Below are 21,261 nucleotides of genomic sequence, written 5' to 3'. Positions count from 1 at the left end.
GTTCCAGCTGTGGCCTCTCTTCCTACTTGGCCTTTTGTCTAGGGATGACCCCATCCCACACATGATTTCACTGCTACCTACTGGTCACACCTAGTAGGGGATGGAAGAGGAGGAGCGGGACATTCCAGGCAGAGAGCCAGCCCAAAAGGCGGTGCAGGTAGAGAGGGAGGCAAGGTGCCAAAAGAAAAAGAGCTAGACACATTTTTTAACTAACAGCCACTGTTCCTGAGTTCCTGCTATGTGACATTCCCTGCTGGGCACTTTGAATATCTTGTCCACCTGCAACCTCCACAGCAGCCGCTGAGGTCACTATTATAATCACCGTGATTTTAGAGATGAGAAAGCTGAGAATTGGTACAGTTAAGCTACATGCCCAAGGTCACATGGCCAGAAGGTGGCAGCGGCAAGCCAGATGTGCATGGCTCCACAGCAGGTGCTCCTGTCCCTGGGCTTCATACTGCCTCCCAAGCTCTTTATCCAACCAAGTCACCTGACACCTCCTCAGGTTGTCACTCAGACACTGGAAACTTGTCGCGTCCCATACTGAGCTCATCATCTCTGCCGCCTTCTCCCTTCAACCTTTTCCTTGCCTAATGTTCCTCCCCAACCCTTCCAGCTCCCAAGCCCAAATCGTGGCAGTCAGCGAGCCCTGGTGAGGGCTTCCACTTCCTAAATCATTCTCCAGCCTGGGGCTCTCCCCTCCTCCCCCAGTTCCCCTCTCTTCCTTGTGCTTCTGTGTGGCCAAGTGGTAATTCTGTCATCACACTCCCTGGCCTTCTCCTGGTCTGGAAACAAATTGGGAGAGGTGGACAGACGACTATAGAAACAAAGTATATTTGTCTGCTTTTCTTAATTATTGCCAAGTAAATTTAATATCCATGGAGAAACCACAGTATCTCGCTTTTAGCTGAATGGTGCCCACATTCAAGGTTATTTTGTTAGGATAAATTTCTAAACATATAATTCCTGTACTAAAGGATGTACAAACTTTCAAGTCTTTTAATATGTATTGCTTCCCCATTGCCCTCTGGAAAGATTATTCTTCCACTTTATACTTCCCTGGTTACGAGAGTCTGCATTCTGTCTCTAACCTCACAGGCAACAGATTCTTAGCATCCTTTTAATGCTTGCTAATTTGATGAATAATTGAATATTTTTATTGTTTGGATTTGCATTTCTTAAATTGTTAAGGAGGTAAGCCTTCCTTTTTTTTAACATGTTTATTGGCCACTGGATTCATCTTCTTCTGGATTGTATTCAGATATTTCAGCAAGGCCTTCCCTGGCCACTCTATTTAAAACTGAAAAAGTCACAAGCAAAAACAAACAAAAACATTTCTTAGTCCCCTTCCCTCCTTTTTGTCTGTTCACTCCCCACCCCCCCACTAAGTACAGGTATAAAGACCATGAAGGCTGAGGCTTTTGTCTATTTTGATCACTATTTTGATCTTTTTTTTTCTTTCTTATTTTTTTTCTGTTTTGTCTGATTTGGTCATTCATGAATCCCCCACCTAAAATAGAGCCTGGCAGAAAGGTGCTCAAAAATACTGATTTCACATTTGGGTACATTTTTCTTTCTGTCATGAATTTTTACCTTTCTAATCAGAAGATTTCCTTCCATCTCATGGCCAATTTCTGTTTAACTGTTTATGCTGTAAAACCAAATTTGCTAGTGATTCTGATTTTCTCTATATGTAGGTCACTACAGAGTTTTGAGACAGGCTGTGTGTTATGGTCCATTATTTCATTTCCAAGATGTGTCAGGTCCTCAAATACTAATATACATACAAACACCAGGGGATCTCGTTAAAATGCAGATGGATTCTGATTCGATAGATCTGTGCTGCGCATGAGAGTCTGCAGTTCTAACAAGTTCCCAAGTCACATCACACTCATGCTGCTGACTCTCAGATCACACTCCGAGTAGTAAGGCCCTAGGCAATCGCCTAGCAGCCAGCACCGACGTTAGCAAAAGTACAGTCTCGTGTGGATGGTATGGAATCTTTAAACTGCAAGAAATAAAAACCCAATTCAAACTGTATTAACTAAAATATACATACTGGCCCACATAAGTGAAAATTCTCGGCTTCATCCATCTAGATGGAGTTCTTCAGATACCATATTTTTCAGTTCCTTTGTGTGCCACACCCCCCCATATTTTTCATTTCTCAAGTTTCCATTTGGTTCTTGTTTAATTTTTCTATTTCTCTGCTTAGATTTCCATTCTTTTCACTGACCATATGTGTACTTTCCTTTGGGTCACTGATCATAGTAATAACAGCTGCATAAAGTTCTTATATGACAATTCCCCCAGCTTAGTCATCTCAAGGTTGGCATCTGTTGACTGTCTTTTCCTTTGAGAATTTGTCAAATTTCCTCACTCTTCCTCACTCCTCTACCTTCATGGCAGGTAGTTTTGTCTATCCTGAAAATTTTGAATGTTATCTTATATAGATTCTGTCCTGTGTTATATTTCTCTGAAGAATGTTGATATTTTTGGCTTAACAGACCATTAAACATGGTTGAACTCAAGTTTCAGTTTTTCACACATGCTGTGGCCAGTGGCTAAGGTATCAGTCCAGTTCTTTTTTTATTATTATTAAATCATAGCAGTGTACATTAATACCATCATAGGGTACAGTGTACTATTTCTATATACAATTTGGAATACTTTCATCCAACTGGTTAACATAGCCTTCATGTCTTTTCTTAGTTATTATGTTAAGACATTTATATTCTACGTTTCAGTCCAGTTCTTTAAACCTTAGTTACAAATTGTTTTCAGTTTGTCCCACACATACACAGTTCAAGGGCCAGCCAGAGAGACACAGGCTGTTTCTACACAGAACTAGGGGTTCCTTTTGTCTGTCTGTCTGTCTCCTTTCTCAGGCTCTCCCTTCACTCTCTGGAGGCCCTGGGAATGCCAGGGCATCTTTTCCCAGTTCCTCTAGGATGAAAATTGGTGGATTTTTCTCCTGCAGTTTTAGCCGTCAGCCACTCGCACTCCCACAACTATCTGCAATGTAAATCCACAAACGAGAGGAAGGGAGGACTTACCCCGTGTCATTCTCTTGTTCCAGATTTCAAGGCCCTTCCAAAAACTGCCTAATTTGTTCAGGTGCCAAAGTGGTTATTTTTCTATTTTATTCAGTCTATGGCAGTTACATGCGGAACAGTCAATTTCTGGCCAGGAGGATGCCATTCTATAATTGGTCAATTCTGAATCACTCACTCCTGGACTAAGAGGTTTCACAAAAAGCAAGGGGATGAGAAAATAAAAAGATGTTGAATAAGAAAAACAAAAATCACAGATGCCAACTCTAATGGGAGTCAGGACAGGGAGAAATACACATAGCAGTCCAGAAACTCAAGGACTATTCTGATTTCTAGCCCTGTCTAGCTGTGTGGCTTTGAATTTGTCATTCACTCTCTGGGCCAAAGTTTCCTTGTCTGAGACCTAGATTATCTCTAAATTCCCTTTCTGCTCCAACCTTCTCTGTCCTCTTGGAAAAGCCTGAGGCCTCTTAAATTTTGCAAAAATCTAACCAACACTTAAAAGCACACTTTAACCTGTTTTAAACAAATGAAGATGATGTCTTACTGTAGAAGAAAGCCTTGCACCTGGGCATTATCCTTGTTTCTCCTCTGAACTTTCCTTTCCTTCCTTCCTTCTTTCTTTTCTTTGTCCAAAGACTTCTTTCGTAAACCCAATTCCATTTCTTTCCCTCAATGCTAAACCCAATTCCATTTCTTTCAACTTGCTTCCCTCTCCTCCAATAAGCCCCAGTCAGCTATATTCTCTTACTCTAAATCTATAAAGGCCAATTTTCTCCCCAATATTACTCCTTTTAAAAGAAAAAAAAGGTTTATCTCTAGGTCTATATTTTGGATAAATGGTTTATTTTGTATTGGCTGTTAGTATTATTTATGAACATATAGCCAATGTCTAGCAGAAATTTCGATATATGTAATCCATTGACTAAATCATGTGGTAACAGATTAGAAATGATTTTCTGCAGCCACTACAATCAGTATGTTCTATTGAACAGACAAGACTCTTACAACAATTTAACCACATTTACCCCCTTCTAACTGATATGCTAATGTTATCATGTCCACGTATGTGAATTCTCACTATATATTTTTAAACCTGCAAGCATCATTGTTATTGATTAAAACAATCAATATGCATCTATATTTACCTACATCAGTGCCCTTTCAAACACATCCTTCCTGCTTCTTCCTATCAGTTTTCTTTTACCTAAAGAACATTCTTGAGTATTTTGTTCTCAAGTTTGGCTTGTCTGAAATATCTTAGTCCCACCTTGATTTTTGAAGGGCATTTTAACGAGCAGGACTCTAGGCTGCCGGTCATTTTCCTTGGGCACTTGGATAGTACTGTTTTTCTGTCCTTGTCACCCATGTTGCTGTTGAGAGGTCAGCTGTCAGCATCCTTGTGCTCCTTCACCTTCAGCCTGACTTCTTTCTCTAACTGCTTTAAGGCGTTGCTCCTTGCCTTTATGATATCTCAACATTTTTAAGATGTTTTTTCTTTACTCAGTAATTTACTGTGATTTGCCTGGGAATGATTTTCATTATATTTTTTTCCTGCTTGGTGTTTATAGGGATTCTTGGGTTCAGGAACCATTAGCCATTAACTCTTCAAAATTGATTCTCCTCCATTCATTCTTTCCTCTCCTTCTAGGATTCCAACTGTCCAGGTGCCAGGCCTTCTTGTGAACTTTTCACAATATTTCAGGTGTCTCTTATGCTTTTTCTATGTCATGATATATGTCCGTCTCTCCCTGCTTCACACAGGATATTTTCTTCAGATATATCATCTAGCTCACTATCTTTCTTCAGTAAGGTCTAAACTCCTGAAACTTCTTTTCAGTTTTTAATGTTGTTACTGCATGAGAAAGTCATTAATTCTTTTTTTTTAAGCTTTTTTTTTTTTTTTTTGGCAGTTTCTGGCTGGCACCCTACTCCTTGAGCCACAGGCACCACGTAGAAAGTCATTAATTCTTTAAAATTCTTAATTCTCAATTGTCTCTTTTTATTCTCACAACATATTGAGCATATTTCTGTAAGTCAGTGATTCTCAACCTTCCTAATGCCGCAACCCTTTAATATAGTTCCTGTGGGTCACGACCCACAGGTTGAGAACCGCTGGTGGAAGTCCTTGTCTAAACATGCCAATACATGGATCCCTGGCAGTCTGGTCTGTTATGCATCTTCTGCCATGGGTTCATGATGACATGGTCTTGTTATTTTTTTATCAAAGGTCAGATATTGAGCAGAACAAAAACTAAAGAAGTAATTTGAGGCTCTAGACAATGTTATTTCTTTTCTCAGAGAATCAATCCCTGTTTGATTCTGGAAGACAGCTAGAGTAGGAGCGCTAGAAATCTTAATTCAGTCAGTATTGACCCTCACTCCTTACATGAGCCTTTCAGAGTCCTAACCCAAAGGCTAAGAAATTTACCAAGACCTCTTTTCCTTGGCAGGTCTGAAGCTTGACTTTTGAACTACAGCCCTGTGTTGAGTCTGTCAAAAGCTTTGCTCAGCTTCTCAGCCACCCTCTCAGCTATAAATATCCTTGGGAGGAAAGCAGCCCCAAACACTGGATTTGCAGCTCCCAGCATTCCTGCCTCTAGGTCCTAGTCCACACTCATTGCTGCCTTCATGGCTGTCCAGTGCTTTCAGACACATGTGTTTTTCACATGTTTTCTGCAGGGATGTTGAATTATATCAAATAGTTTTTCTGCATCCATTGACATAGATTGTGTTTATTTTCCTTCTTCATGTGGTACATGACCTGTTATATTATTGAGCCAACTTGTTGTAGGATTAAAAGTTTATTTAGCCTTTCTTTTGCTTTCTAAGTCAATTTATTCACTCATGGTTTTCTTTAAAAAGTATCCATTTGGCTCGGCGCCTATAGCTCAACCGGCTAGGGCGCCAGCCACGTACACCTAAGGTGGCGGGTTTGAATCCCCAGCCCGGGCCCGCCAAACAACAATGACGGCTGCAACCAAAAAATAGCCGGGCGTTGTGGCGGGCGCCTGTGGTCCCAGCTACTTGGGAGGCGGAGGCAGGAGACTCGCTTGAGCCCAGGAGTTGGAGGTTGCTGTGAGCTGTGATGCCACGGCACTCTACCCAGGGGGACAGCTTGAGGCTCTGTCTCAAAAAAAAAAAAATAAAAATAAAAATAAAAAGTATCCATTTGATCCTGTCTTCGGATTTATTGGCCACGGTAATTCAGGACATTATCTTACCATCTTTTTAACCTCTTCTGTATCTAGTATTATATCCCCTTTATCATTTCACGTGTTGTTTTTAGTTGTACTTCTCTTTCTTTTCTCCCTTGATCAATCTTGCTAGAAGTTTGTCATTTTTGTCATCTTCCCAAAGAAACTTTTACCCTTGTGCTCCATCTCCATTGTATGTTTTCCATCTAGTTTCTGTTCCCGTATTTTTATAATTTCCTTCTTTCTACTTTATGTTATTCTTTCTGTTTCTTGTCCTGACTTCTTAAGGTGGATGCTAACCTTATTCATTTTTAATTGTTTTCCAATTTATTTAAAGTTATAAAGCACGCATAGATCTATACATTTGCAAACATTATTTCAGACACATTCCTCAAATGTTGGTATTCAATATTTTCATCGTTGTTCATTTCTAAATATTTTCTTCCATCCTTTATGATTGTTTCTTTGACCCAGGAATTGTCTCAGAGCATATCTTCCAATTTCCAAATGACCGACTTCATTTCGGCTTTCTTTGTGTGAGTTCTGATTTTAGAATACCATCCTCCCAGGATTCTGTTCTATGTCATCCTGATCTTCAAGACTTGCTCTGGGACCTTGTATGTGATTAGTGCCTATAAATGTTCCCCATGTGTCTGAATAGTACGTGTGTTTTCTTTCTGCATTTATTTGCCCAAGCTCAGTAACCCATTTATGCCTCGTGTGCCATGAACGGAAGGGCAGTGACATGGGAGTTATTTGTATCCATCACTAATGTCTGCTTTTTCACACGTTTACCTCCTGAGGGTACATGTTACCACGTGGTACACAGAGTTAGTCACTGCTGCAGATACTGGCACACTGGAAGCTTGTCAAACAGTCATGCAAAAAATTCAAAAATTTCAACCTCCAGCATAAATGGGTTAATCACATTGTTAAAATCTTCTGTATTCTTAGTATTTTCCTGTCAGCCTCCAGCTGCTCTGTGCTGGGTTCCTGTAACTCTCCAAATACAAGTCTTTTCCTCACTGGGCCCTCCCTCCCATGCAAACCTGGTGTCTTGGCATTGGCTCTCCAGACCAAGGGTAGACCAGTAGGAACCAAGCCCCTTCCCTCCTGACACAAGCCAAGTAAGGTGCTAGGGTTCCTCTAGAAGCCAGTGGTGCCAGCCTGTCCTGTGGCTCCCTCTCCAAGTTGTGCTGAGAGGCTGAAGTGGAATAACAGGAGATATAGTGAGAAGGGAAAAGCCAGCCCCATGTCACTGATGCCTCCAAGCTGGCAGCAGGCCTGAACTTGGGCAGGACACTGAGCTGACCTGCAGATAATGATTACTGTACTGGGTCTCCCTATGCCTAGTTCACTAAATAAATACATATTTTTTAAAAGCCTGAGGTGCAGGCTGAAAACCTGTGTGGTTTTCATAACGTCCAGTTAGTGGACCCTTATATCCCAGGCCCTGCTGCAACTTTCAACTTGTGTTTACACATTTAATCCTCAACAGTACTCCTGGGTAGTTATTAATATTACCATCCCCTTTACACAGATGAGGCAGACAGAGGCCAAGTCCTCACCCAGGATCAACAGCCAGCACGGGATACATCCAGGATGAGTTCCCTTCACCCTCTGGCCTTTCCCAAGTGTTCCCAGGTGCTGGTTTGGGTGCAGAATGCTCCCGTTTGTTGGGTTTTTCCCCTTGATCCTTCAGAAAAGGGCAGCTCTCAACCAGGAATGCACATCAAAAATCACTCTGCACCTTTTTCAAAATGAACGATGCCAGGACTCAGGCAGCTCTACAGCAGGAACGGACCATGGCATGGACTGTTAGATCAAAGCCCCCAGTGATTCTTGGTCATAACCTCGGTGTGCAGGAGAAGCACCTAAATCCTAGGAGGGCTTTTTGAGAAACAGATTGTGCCTTCTGTTCCTTATGCCATTTGTCGTCCTCCTTAAATAACTGTTGTAAGCATATTTTCTGTGTTTTTCCTTCTAGGGTCATTCTTTCAGCAAAGTAGATGTCAAGACCGACCTACTGGAAAGGAAAGTATCTGTCAGGGAACAGACACTGATGGAGAAGGAGGAAGGGAACAAGAAAAAAAGGACAGCGCCGGACATCAACATGCTTGCGTTTCCTCTGGCCCAGGAACAGGAGGAGAGTGAAGGGGAGTTCCCCAAGGACAATGACAAGCCAGTGGCCCAGAAGTTCAAGGCCTACGATTTGAGTCTGAAGGACGTGCAGACTGTACTCATGTACTGGGACCGGAAGCAGGGCATCCTGCTGCCCCACGCGGGGATGGAGGAGACGCCCCACGAGCCCGAAGACCAGCGCCAGGCTCCCTCTGGCGGGCGCAGGGGTCGCAAGGACCGCGAAAGGGAACGTATGGAGAAGGAGCGCGCCGAGAAGGAGCGGCTGGAGAGGGAGAAGGCGGAGCGGGAGCGCCTGGAGAAAATGCGCGCCCTGGAGGAGCGGAGCGACGGGGAGGGGGAGGGGGAGGAGGACCACGAGGCCAAGAAGGACATAGGCGTGCCCTTCCTCAACATCCAGACGCCAGACCCCGAAGGCGCCAACTGGAAGCACGCCCTGGAGACCGAAAGGCTCCCCAAAGTGGACCAGGTACGGACTCCCCCGGGTTGGCGCTGTAACGAGCCAGGTAGCAGGCGCTGGGCTAATTGCCAGAAGTGTTTCTCTCCACCTGAAGTCCATAGCCCCTTAATTCCATTCATCCCTGATCCCCTCTTGGAAGTAAGACAATCATGGTTAAGGGACCTTGCTATACCTGGTGAAAGAAAATGCAAAGAAGTTTTCGCAGATCTAAATTATTTCATCTAACCTCGTAGAAAGCTGCCTGATTTTTAATATTGGCAATACTAGTGCTATGGGATGGTAAGGTGTGTATTCTTCAGGGTGAATCAAGAGACTCACTCTGAAATCTTTTTCCCACAAGCCTCTCACAGTGACAGAAATTATCCTATGACATAGCTTTTTGTTCCTATAAATAAAAGTGTTGCATAATCCCAAAGCCCCTTTGGTAGCAGTTTGAAGGAGACAGTTATTACCTTTTGTCCAGGGACAAACTTTTTCTGTAAAAGCCCAGAAAAATAAGTATCTTAGGCTGCAGGTCATGTGGTCTCTGTCACAACTATTCAACTCTGGCTTCAAAGGGTGAGAGCAACCACCAGCAATTTGTGCCTGTATGGATGTGGCTGTGTTCTAACACAAGTTAATTTACAAAAACAAAGAATAGGCCAGATTCAGCCAGAGTGCCAGAGTTTGCTGCCCTTTGGTTTAGTTTATCAGAAACTAATTAGAGGCCGAATGCCGTGGCTCATGCCCATAACCCCAACACTTTCGGAGGCTGAGGCAGGAGGTTCACCTGAGCCCAAGAGTTCAAGGCTGCAATGGGGTATATGATTGTACCACTGCGCTCAAGCCTGGGGTGACAGAGCAAGACCCCATCTCTGAAAAAAGGGAGGGAGGGAGGGAAGGAGGGAAAGAGGAAGGAAGAAGGGAAGGAGACAAGAGAGGGAGGGAGGGAGGGAGGGAGGGAGGAAAGAAAAGAAGGGAGGGAGAGAGAGAGAGAGAAACTAGGTGCAACCTTAAAAAGTAAGGAAAAGTACCTGGGAGGGCAGGTCAGAGTTGGTGGGAGGATGAGAATCCCTCAGCAAGGCAGCCTTCTGAGTGCTGTGGTATCATGCTAAGTCTTGCCATAGTGGTCCCTAGTGGCGCCAAAGGAGGGGAATTCAGGAGACCCGCAACACTCCACTCATCTCATGATTTTGCCTCCAGTCAGTCCTAGCTAAGAAACTGATTTTTCTTAGAGATATGTTTTTTGGAAAAGAACTATAGCACAAACATCTTCTTGCCTTGTTTTATACTCTCCTCTTTCCAAGTCATAGGTTAGACCATTACTTGAAGAACCCTGGCTCTGGTGATTTGATAATTGGTATGAATTCGTCATGCCCCTCCTCACAGAGTTAACTCCAGCCACACATTAGTCAAAAAAATGTCTTAAGCTCCCTGGCCCACAGGATGAGAAACAGGATTACAGGGAGGGAGGTAGTTACTTGTTAAGCCAGACAGATTCTGTGGTCAACAGAGCAGGCACTTGGGTGCACTGAACCATTTGCTCTTGTGATAGCAGCTATAAACCTGGGGATAACATGCTTATTCCAAGCATTTTTACATACATGCTGGGAAAGAGGTTGCTACTAAATTTTCAACCCATTTTCTCTGGAAATTGCTCATGCCTTTCTATATCAGAACAGAATGGGAGAAAACTACAGAAATGAATTTTCTCTCTCACGTTTCTTTCCAACTTCTCTCTTCATTCCCATTCTCTTCCCTATTCCCAGACCCTTTGTTTTATCTTTTCTTTGCTATATTTGACCTGCTCTGATCCTTTCTTTCAGTGGAAGGAAAGAACATTTAAAGCAAAAAGAAAAATTAACGTGTAATCTGAAAGTAGATGGAATAACTCTGTACTATGGATGTTAGTACCTCAAGAGCTAGTCTTTTTAATTAAATGGAGATTTATTCAGGGGTTACTATGTGCTAGTCTATAAGATGTATCCTCCTCATTCCTGCCCTAATGGAGTTTACAGTCCAATTGCAAAGACCAATAAACAATCCCCATAAAGTGTGACAAAAGGTAGGATAAGAAGGAAATTAACGATGGGCCTTTCCTCTAGATCCTAGACGCCTTGGGTCTGGGTTCCTCTGGACCACCCATCCCACCTCCCACCTTATTCTCAATCATCACCTACCCGACAAAGCGGACATCTCTGACCACAACAGACATCCTAAAGCATTTTGTGTTTATTATCCCACCATCCGATGACCTCTCCGTACTGGATGAGAAAAAAGAAATGGAATTAGAATCAGACATTTCGGCCACCATAAGCACTGTGAAGGTAAAGTGTGAACAGCTTGTTCCTGACCTTGGCAGGATTTCAGAGGGCAGAGGGAGATGGTCACCTTCCACGTGGCCACAAATTGAGTCTGGTGTGAGGTGTGCTCACCAAGGGGTGTTCTCCCTTCATCTGTTGGAGATCCTGCCCAAGAACCATGTGTGCACTTCCCTGAGCTGCACCTTCCCTGGGTCCCCTCATCCTTCTTCTCTGGGGAAACTCACATGATCAATTCTCACCTTCCAAACTTTCCAGTCCCAGTGGTTGGGTTTAAGGAAATTGTCAAATTACTCTGAAGCTCCTCTGCAAGAAAAAAATAAGGAAAACTAGCTCTTCTGAAAAGATATTAAAATGTATTTTGAAACTAAGGCAATTCGGTGTATAAGAATACAAGCATCAATAGACACAAGTCAAAGGAACACACACCGTAGAGAAAGAACAGTCACTAGAGGAATTAGGAGGGAAAGATTGGATATGCTGGGGAAAGTCATTGTTTATCTCCTCGTCTGACACAGTAAAGTCAATTCCAGCTGGATTAAAAATATAAACAATCGAGATAAAATCATGTAGAGGTGGAAGAAAATATATACAACTAGTAGAATAAATCACAAAGGAGAATAAATTTGACCAATAATACACAGGAAGTATATATTACCAATTATAGAGGGGCTTTTTATTCCCAGAGGAAAATGGTGGGCTACAATCTGAATGCCTTAACACAACCCCCCTCAAACCATGCACAGCAGAAAGAGGGCTGATGAAATCACCTCTAGGTCCTGCCTACAGCACAGCTACGTGACAGAGACCACCCCAAACTTCAGTTTACAAATAAATAGAAAATCAACATCTGAGGTCAGCAGCATCTGGTGGTTATACCTCAGTAGAGCGAGGATCCAGGTGAAATTTCAAATAAAAAAGATAAAATGAGAAAAGTGTTGGCTGGGTACAGTGGCTCACACCTGTAATCCTAGCACTCTGGGTGGCCAAGACCAGCCTGAGCAAGGGTGAGACCCCTTCTCTACTGAAAATAGAAAAAACTAGCCAGGCATGATGGCAGGTGCCTATAGTCCGAACTACTTGGGAGGCTGAGGCAAGAGGACTATTTGAACCCAAGAATTTGAGGTTGCTGTGAGCTATGACACCACAGCACTTTACTGAGGGTGACAGAATGAGATTCTATCTCAAAAACAAGAAGAAAAGAAAAAAGAAAGTGACAGTGTCATTGGAGGTGATTATAACACCCACCTCGTATTCTGAACACCGGCCATGAAAAAGAAAGAATTTAGGCATTCTTTAACCTACCATTTCAGGAGGAACTTTGGTTCTTTCCTAGCTAACAAATGAAAGCTTTTCATTCTAGAAGAACGGCAGCTGAAAATTATAGAAGTAGAATTAGAAAAATCACTGTTTTGTTACCCCTAGTTAAGCAACTGGTTAAGGTTCATCAGTGGATGCAAAAACATACTAGGAGAAAGGTTGTTAGGGAGGAAGCCCCTCACCCCAGCCAGGACACCCTCCCATAGCTGGCAGGTGACCTGCAGGGGAGAGCACTTCACCTTGGGTGGGCCTGGCACCACCAGCCCAGCTGCATGAACATGCATTGTCTTTGCCAACATGAGTCAACCTAACGTTCTTCATTCCCTGTGGTGATGGAGTATGAATTCCACAGTGTCATCTGTGAATCTAACCAAGATTTTAAGCCCAATTTTCGATTTGCAGGAATTACAGAGAATAACAGAATAAATTAAATGACACTGTGGAATGGTCAGAAAAATTCAGACTGTGGGATATTCTGTAGGGACACATATCTAGTCTTTTCCAAAAAGTCACCGTGATTGGAAAAGGGCAGGAGGGTCTAGATTGAAAGATACTAAAGAAACGTAACAAAATACAATCTAGGAACCTTGACTAGACACTTACCTGGGGAAATGGCTATGAAAGACATGCCTGGGATAAATAGGACAATTTTAATACCAACTAAGTGCTGGAATGATAATATAGAATTGTCATTCATTTTCTTAGGTGTGATAGTAGTCTTGTGGGAGTGCAGGAAAATGTTCTTGCTTTGAGGAGATGAAGGTATTTAGTGGCAAAGCGTTGTCATGTCTGCTGCCTACCTGCAAGTAGGTCTAAAGAAGAAAGAATGGATGAATATAGCTAAATGGTTACAACTAGTAAAACTAGTTATTACTGTGCTGGGCCTTCAACTCTGAAAGTTCTCCAAAATAAAAAGACAGAAGTGACAAGTAAATTAAAAAGTAGAAAATGATCAGGAAACAGGAAAATAACCGAGAAAAATGGGAACTTCTTAGTAAACAGCAGTTTAACAGCAGATTAAACACATGTTCATCTCCACTTCTCAAAACAGTGAGTTTGGTTTTTTTTTTTAAAGTATAAATCCTAAGAACAAAGAGAAAGGGAGAGAGGTGATGGTGCATAGAAAAAGCCCACAAAATTTTGGAAAGCAGAGAACAAGCACATGGGGTAACCAGTCTGGAGATGCCAAGGGAGCTAGGGCCTACCAGGAGCCCTGCCAGCTCGGAGCCTTCTCTAGGGTTTGGGCCTCCTCCTCTGAGAATAGATTGTAGTGCCCAAATTTCAGGGATCCCCCACAAATCACTCTGAGACCAAGTCCGATGCAAAACAGCAAGAAGCAGTTTATTGGAAGCTCGAGCTTGGGCCCTCTGACCCTGACGCAGCAGGAGAGCAGAGAGGCCCCAACTCTAAGATGGAGGGAGGTTTTAGGGGTACAGAAAGGAAGACGGGAGGGGTAGGGGCTGGGATACTCTGATAGGGGCTCAGAGTACAGAGTGGTACTTGTCTCAGGCTGATTGGCCTAGGGGTGGGTTTCTATCGCTCCAGATGGTACCTGTCTTAAGCTGATTGGTCTAGGGGTTGCTATCTCTCTGGGCAGATGTTGTGCAAGGTCAGGGGGCAGGCATAGGGGGAGGAAGTTGGGTTACTCAATACCCATGTATGTAGCTTTGAGAAAAACAACCAGGCTGTAAAATGGAGTTTTTAACAAAATGGAGTTAGCTTGGCCCTGACAAGATACCAAGGAAAACATGAGTCCGTCAATAACACGGGAGGGTGGGCCCCACTCTGGCCTAGGCTTCTCCGTCTTCTGGTTGTGTGCGCGTAAGATGAATATTTAAGACCTCCTTTTGATTTTTAACAAGGCTCAAGAGGAGCAGGCCCCCTCACTTAAAGGGACCAGACAGAAAGTAAAAGAAAAACCAGAACAAACCCGGGAGACTCAAAAGGACAAACGCCGCTTGACTGGCAACCGGAAGGGCCTTTCTTCAGGAACCTCCGGAAACATGGCCCCACTGTCGGACATAGACCAGAACACCTTGGGGGGGCAGCACTCTCAAGAGAAATTCACCAGGTGGGCCTCTGAGCAACCCAGAGGGGGGATTCTGAAGCCCCAGATTGAGGTGTGGCTGTCCCGGCGCCAGATAGGAACAAGGCTGCCCTGCTATGGGGCCTGGTGGACCCCTGTGCCTAACCCCAACAGGACAGGACTCCTCCAGGCAACCCTCTTGTCCTCTCTTGGCCAGAAGGGAGCAGCCTCACTTTAAAAGCCTGCTGGTCATTTGCAGGCTGAGTCACTTCCGCTGGATCGTGCCACCCAATGGGGAGGTCACGCTTCGAGTGCACTTCTCCTCCAATGATCTTGGGAACTTTGACCAAACATTCAGCTTTGAGATCCTTGGAACTCGCCGCCACTACCAGCTTTATTGTCGAGGTGTCTGCACTTACCCGTACATTTGCCAAGACCCAAAGTAAGTATGTTTTGCTTTTAAAGAAAAGGTTGACAGATACGTCTTAGTTCTCTCCCAAATACTCCAGTAACGTGGAACTGAGACAACATCTCTGACACACTCCTATAAGGCTGCAGTGTTTGGGACATTGACTTTGAGCCATGGAGATGATGGAATTCCACAAGTCATTCCCAAGCTGAGCTGAAGAAAATAATAGGTGTAAAAGAGAGGAAAGGGGTCTTCCTTTGGCAAGTCAGTTTGCTTATTTAACTGTTAAGCACACTGAAATTGCTTATATTCAACTTGTATGCTATAATATGAATATATGTGTGCATCTCCACGGAAGGCTTTTTTCTGAGCCACTGAACACCACCATGCCGCTGCACAGAGGCACCTGGCTGAGCAAGCTAGCAGGTTGCTACCTTTTACAGCTTGTCCATCAACGGGAGCTTTTTAAAATAATTCTCACCAGAGGGCCACACTGGACCAAAGAACAAGAATCCGATTAATATCTGCCAGAACTAGTTTTTCTTAGGGGATTCTTCCAAATTTTTCTAGCCAGGTGCATTAGAAACAAAAAAATCCACCCAGCTCTATCACCAGAAGACACCACTAGGAATCTTTTTTTTCAAATTAAAACTGTACTATCTTTTGGGTGGTACCTGTGGCTCAAAGGAGTAGGGCACCAGCCCCATATACCAGAGGTGGCAGGTTCAAACCCAGCCCTGGCCAAAAAAAAAAAAAAAACAAAAAAAACCAACTGTACTATCTCTTCTAGGTGCTAAGAGGGCAGGGAACTGGGATAAAGTCTCAATGGAGGTCCTCAAATTAAGAATCACTCTGTCTCCAGACACCTGGGCCCTTCGCCGTACAGGGATTGTTGGGTTCATGTACACACCATGTGGCAGCATTGAACTTCCATTCAGGCAGCCTCTTCTCACCTCTTCCTCCCCATATTCAGAGTGGTATTCCCTCAGCGGAAGAAGGACATGAAGGCAAATGAGCTCGTCTTTAAGAAGTATGTTATGAGCATGGAGAGGTTTTACTTCGGGCCACTGCTTTGTGGGAAATCGAGAGATAAGTGAGTGTTCCATCATTTGAAAGCAGATTCCATACTTGTGGGTTAAGCTCATGAATAGTACAAGTAATGTTCCTATGTACGTAGAGGTAGCCTCAGTTAGCCCCAAACTACAAATCCAGAGAAAAGGATTTTTGTGTCCCAAGTTTTTCTAAGCACCCAAATGAAGAGGATGCCATTTTTCCAAATGGGCAAGCCTGGGGAGAAGACCGGCTTTCAGAAGGGTAGCACCAGGGGTTCACTCTGGGAAATGTTAAGTTTGAGATTGTTGGAAAATACTTCTAAGTAGCCACATAAGGGGAATAGGCTATATGGTTTTGGTTTTCAAAGTAGAGGTCTGTCTTTAAGACAACAAAAGCTGGGGGAAGGATGAGATCACTTAAGAATATTATGTAAGTATTCAGGAAGGAGAGAAGGACCAAAGATGGAGCCCTGAAGAACTCTACCATGCACAAGAGGAGGAGACAGCAAAGAGGAGGAGATGAGAAAGAGGGCCAGGGCTATCAGGGGAAACCAGGAAAGGGAAGGTCATAGAGCCATGAGAAGAGGGCGTGGTCACTACGTTGAATACTGCAGAGAGGGAAGAAAGATGGGAGCACAGACATCCGTAGGCTTCACCAACATGAAGGTTACCAGGGGCCTTAGCAAAAGTCCTGTGCCCAGGCAAAGTTAGTTAAGGACTCAGTGGGATATGAGGGAAAGGAGACAGGGTGTAAAGATAACTCTTTGGAAGAGTTTGGCTGTGAAGAGAGATGGAAGAAGGCATGAAGTCCAGAGAAGGCCGTTTTCATACAGTTGATCTTAGGATGTTCGTGTGCCAAGGAAGAGGGTGGAGTTTAAGGAGAAGGTAAGGGGTGTCCATGACATATTCCTCTGACAGCACAGCTGGACGTGGGCATGATGGCCTTTGCCATGAGGAGGGGCCATCACCATATACCAGGGTGAGGGGGGTGAGATGGTTTCAGGAGAAGGTGGGCTTACAGATTTGTTGGAATGGTGAGGAGATCCCTATGCAACTTTGGCTGTTTCCTCTATGACAAGTGATGAGCGAGCCTCCCCTCAGAGTGAGGGAAGTGGAGGAAGTTAAAAGTATTGGAGAAAGAGAGAAGATATGAAAACAGTTTAGGTGGGGGGAATAGAAAATGGAGCATGTTAGAGAGACAGATTATCAGGCAGAATTGGGGTCCCAGCTGAGACTGATGGGCATAACTTTTTAATGATACTAGTTTTTTTCAGTTATACACAAATTTCTCATTGTTCTGGTCAGAGACAAAAACTGGAACCATAGTCTCCATCATGTCTTCATTCAATCCAGCATTTACTGGTGTACATAGATACAGTTTATTTCTGTGCCTCACGAGCCATCTCTGTCCTCCATCTCCTTATTACCTCCACTTTACTTCCCAAGATGCTGAACTAGAATGTGAAGGAGAAGAGGGTCTGGTGATGACAGAGAGTGTCTTCAAAGCCCAGTAGAAGGGCCTGGAGAGAAAGAATGGGGATCAGGTTGAGGGACATGATGTTCAAAGCAGCCTGGGGCAGGATTCAGGGCAGCAATGGCTACTCAGAGAGGCATGGGTGTGGGACAGCACTGGAACTAACTGGGATGTGGGGCCAAACAACACTGATCTAGGATGAAGGCAGCTACAGTGATCCAAAACAGTCCCCCATGCAACTGGATATTATTCATGTGTTCTTTAAACCTTGATGAGCCTCAATGTCATCATCCACAAAATGAGAAGATAACAACACCCACCTCGCAGATGTCTGAGGACTGAACTGGAGACCACACATGAAACCATTAGCACAGTGCTGGATGGTAGCAATGTGGGTTAGAAGTGAAGCCCACTGCCCCATGGCAGTCACGCACACAGGGAGTTCTCTGTCTCTCTGACTCTGATTTGGTCTCTCTTATTCTCTCTCCTACTGTCTTCCATCCTAGCTTATCCACAAAGATTTTCCAACTGGTTCTGCTTTCCTGACCTGTGCTATGACCTCTTGTGATATGCATGTTTATTCTTGTGCCTTCTCCTATGGTTCCTTTTCTGTTCACTTGCATCTTCCAGTGCACACAGTGCTCTCTTTTGCAGAACTCTCCCTGAAGTACTAAGAACAGAAACAACCTTGTGACAGTGAAGAAGGGCAATCCATTTCAAAATAATAACATCCTAGGAGGATGTAGAAGAAAGAGAGGAATGAGGTCATCTCTCAGAAAGATGTGAAATAATCAAATAATAATCTTTCCCGGGGATATTAGCATATAGAAGGATAGATCTGCATATTTCTCAGAATTCTTTGCAATAACAACAAATACTGTTCATTGAGGCAACTGTCCCAAGAGCTTTAGGTGCATGATCTCAGTGGTCAGAGACCAAGCCATAGCAGAGTCAAGTCACAGTGTAGCATTTATTCTCAGAGGTGAATCTGCACAACCAGAAACCTCATGTTCTTAGCTAACATGCCACCACCTCAGAGCAGCCACACTGTCCCTTTGAATCACACTGAGTGTCACAGCCTCATTCTGCATCCACAGCCTGGATTCTCATTCAGTCCTCACAACCACAGCCTCATTCTTGTTCATCCCCAGGTACAAGTCATGTTTGTACCCAGGCAACATGGAGACGCTAACAATCCTGAATAATTCCCCAATGGTGGTCGAGGTGTGCTTCTGTTTTCAGAATGATATCAAAGCCAACACCTACTTCCTGGAGCCCATCAACATGATCCTGAAACCCAATGAGAAGCAGGTACAGTCACATGGAAACAAGTCCCTAGGGAAATGCTTTCTTGGGAAGTTTGAAGCGTTGGCATCTTTGGTGTAAAATGTACTTTCTTTTCATTCTTCCATCAGTTCCTAAGCTTATGGGCCTACCCTACTGCAGCTGGCATCTTTGAAGACAGCATTGTCTGCTGCATCAAAGAGAACCCAGAGCCAGCTATCTTCAAATTAAGCTGCCATGGCATCCGCCCAGAGCTAGAGCTGGAACCCAAACAACTACATTTTGACCGGCTCTTGCTACACAGGTCAGCATTCTAGATGATGCCAGAACTGGAATGAAACTTAAAGAACATTTAGTTCTAGGGTGACCAAATTATCTTGATTTACTCTAGACTTTATTGATTTTACTACTCAAAGTTCTGCATCCTGAGAAATTTCTTGGTCCTGTATAAACCAAGATGGTTAATAATCCTAATGATTATTAACTTGGGTTCAGTGAATGGACTTCAACAGGGTCAAGGACCTCCCTGAGGTCAACTGCCACAGTACATCATGCATATTTGCATTTTTTTCAGAAGCATTAGCTTTCTTCAGCTTCTCAAAGTAGTCCATTACTCTAAAAGGTTAAGAGTCTTTGCTCTAGGACGGTGCCTGTCTCAGTGGGTAGGGCACTAGCCCCATATACCAAGGGTGGTAGGTTTAAACCCGGCCCCAGCCAAACTGCAACACAAATAGCCAAGCATTCGTTATGGCAGGTGCCTGTAGTCCCAGCTACTCGGGACGCTGAGGTGAGAGAATCACCTAAGCCCAGGAGTTGGAGGTTGCTGTGAGCTGTGATGCCAAAGCATTCTCTACCAAGGGTGATAAAGTGAGACTCCATCTCTACAAAATAGATAATAATAATAACTTTATCTGAGGCCAAAAAATGCAATCATGGCTACAATAAGAAAAATTAAAAGGAGTCTTTGCTCTATAAGTTAGAGTATAAACAGAAAACATTAGACCAAAAAACTAGAACATGCATGTTTATTGGAATTGTATTTTTCTAAATAGAGGATGTTAACTCTGGTACTGCTTGGAGAGAATATTGTTATGATGTGTATCCTGCATTCCTTGGTCATCACCAACAAGTCCCATTTGCTGATAAATACTGATTAGTAAACTACATAATAATTAAAGTAACCAGAAGTGATTTTTCTTACCTCCATGAAGAGGTCCATATTCGTGGTAACAATGGCTATTAAGCAAGTGGTCTGAGTTATCACACAAGTCTTGCCACCATAATCTGTGACTTGGGGTCATTGATTTATCTTTCTAAGTTTCAGTGCCTTGAGTCACCTGAGATTAATAATTTCAGCTCCATCTACTTCATGTTTAAAAATATACTCATTCTACCAATATAACATATTATTGTCAGGTAATTATAGCTGCTTATCTCAGTTTCTCCATCTTTAAAAGTATGATTATTAGGTCATATTCAGAAACTGAGTGACAGTTTTGGTGATAGTACTTCTGAGTCAATGGATAATAGTTAGTTATCTGCCAGGCAGCTGACAAGCTTAAAAGTTTACACTTAGCAGGAGTATTTGGCTGCTGGCTGACAGCAAAGCTTTGAAAGGCAAGTAGATAGGACAGATGGGCAAGTAAGGACACCTGCTTCAAGATAGGAGTGAAAAGGACAGGTTGCTTTTTCTGCATAAGATCAGGGATACTTGGCTTTGATGCAATTTTATTCTGTGGTTATTTACTGAACAACTGCTGGGCCACACAGTGTTGAAGGGACCATTGCAGGAGTTTGAAGTCTGGTGGGAAAAATAAGCAGATAAAAACCTAAAAACAACTAATTACATAATGTAAAACAACCATCTTAGGCAAAATAATGTTGGGTGATCAAAAGGAACTGACCCCAAAATGGCCAAGATTTTGAGAATTAGGAGACACAAGGACATCCTATACATAGAACCAGCTATAATAAATATGTTTAAGTCTAGATGAAACATATAGTCAAGGTAAGGGACAAGATGGAGAATCTTATCAGAGAAATAGAAACTATTTAAAAGTACTAGGTGATTATTTTAGCCTTGAAAAGTATAATACCTGAAATGAAAATTTTATGGAGTGAACTTATCAGCTGATTAGAAGTAGCAGTTAGAAAAGGCCAATGAACTTTAAGATAGATTTAATGTGAATACTTCAATCTAAGAATAGAAATAAAATATTGGTAAAAATGAGCAGGACTTCAATAAACAATGGGACAACATTAAGCAGTCTAACATATTTGTAATTAGAATCCTGGAAGGAAAAGAGAAAGAGAGTGGGGCAAAAAAATATATTGGAAAAGTAGATGAAACTCTCCCAAATTTGGTGAAAAATATAACTTATAATCCCAAGAAGCTTAGCAAACTCTACACTGGATAAATAAAGTTATAGCCCAAGTTTTGCCACTAAATCTGACCTCAATTAACCTCACTAAGCTTTCATTTTCTCATGGGTCATATTAGGCTAATAACATCAAATCCCTCTATTTTATATAAAAGGTTAATAACTA

General features: G+C 43.0%; 1 protein-coding gene across 2 annotated transcripts in view; it reads left to right on the top strand.

Annotated features, from left to right (window-relative positions):
* HYDIN (HYDIN, axonemal central pair apparatus protein) overlaps positions 1–21,261 on the top strand; it is a 304,707-nt gene that overhangs the window by 203,913 nt on the left and 79,533 nt on the right. For both annotated transcript variants that reach the window (XM_012806119.1, XM_003791377.2), the window contains 7 exons: positions 8,238–8,858; positions 10,934–11,155; positions 14,332–14,540; positions 14,755–14,937; positions 15,878–15,997; positions 18,582–18,741; positions 18,846–19,018. In XM_012806119.1, the coding sequence (XP_012661573.1) occupies positions 8,238–8,858; positions 10,934–11,155; positions 14,332–14,540; positions 14,755–14,937; positions 15,878–15,997; positions 18,582–18,741; positions 18,846–19,018 (1,688 nt within the window). The remainder of the gene's footprint in view (positions 1–8,237; positions 8,859–10,933; positions 11,156–14,331; positions 14,541–14,754; positions 14,938–15,877; positions 15,998–18,581; positions 18,742–18,845; positions 19,019–21,261) is intronic.

This window comes from Otolemur garnettii, unplaced genomic scaffold, assembly GCF_000181295.1.
Source record: "Otolemur garnettii isolate 467f Iridium unplaced genomic scaffold, OtoGar3 scaffold00047, whole genome shotgun sequence".
NCBI classification, from domain to species: domain Eukaryota; kingdom Metazoa; phylum Chordata; class Mammalia; order Primates; family Galagidae; genus Otolemur; species Otolemur garnettii.
The sequence above is the reverse complement of the archived record's forward strand: the minus strand, read 5'-3'. Positions and strand labels throughout refer to the sequence as shown.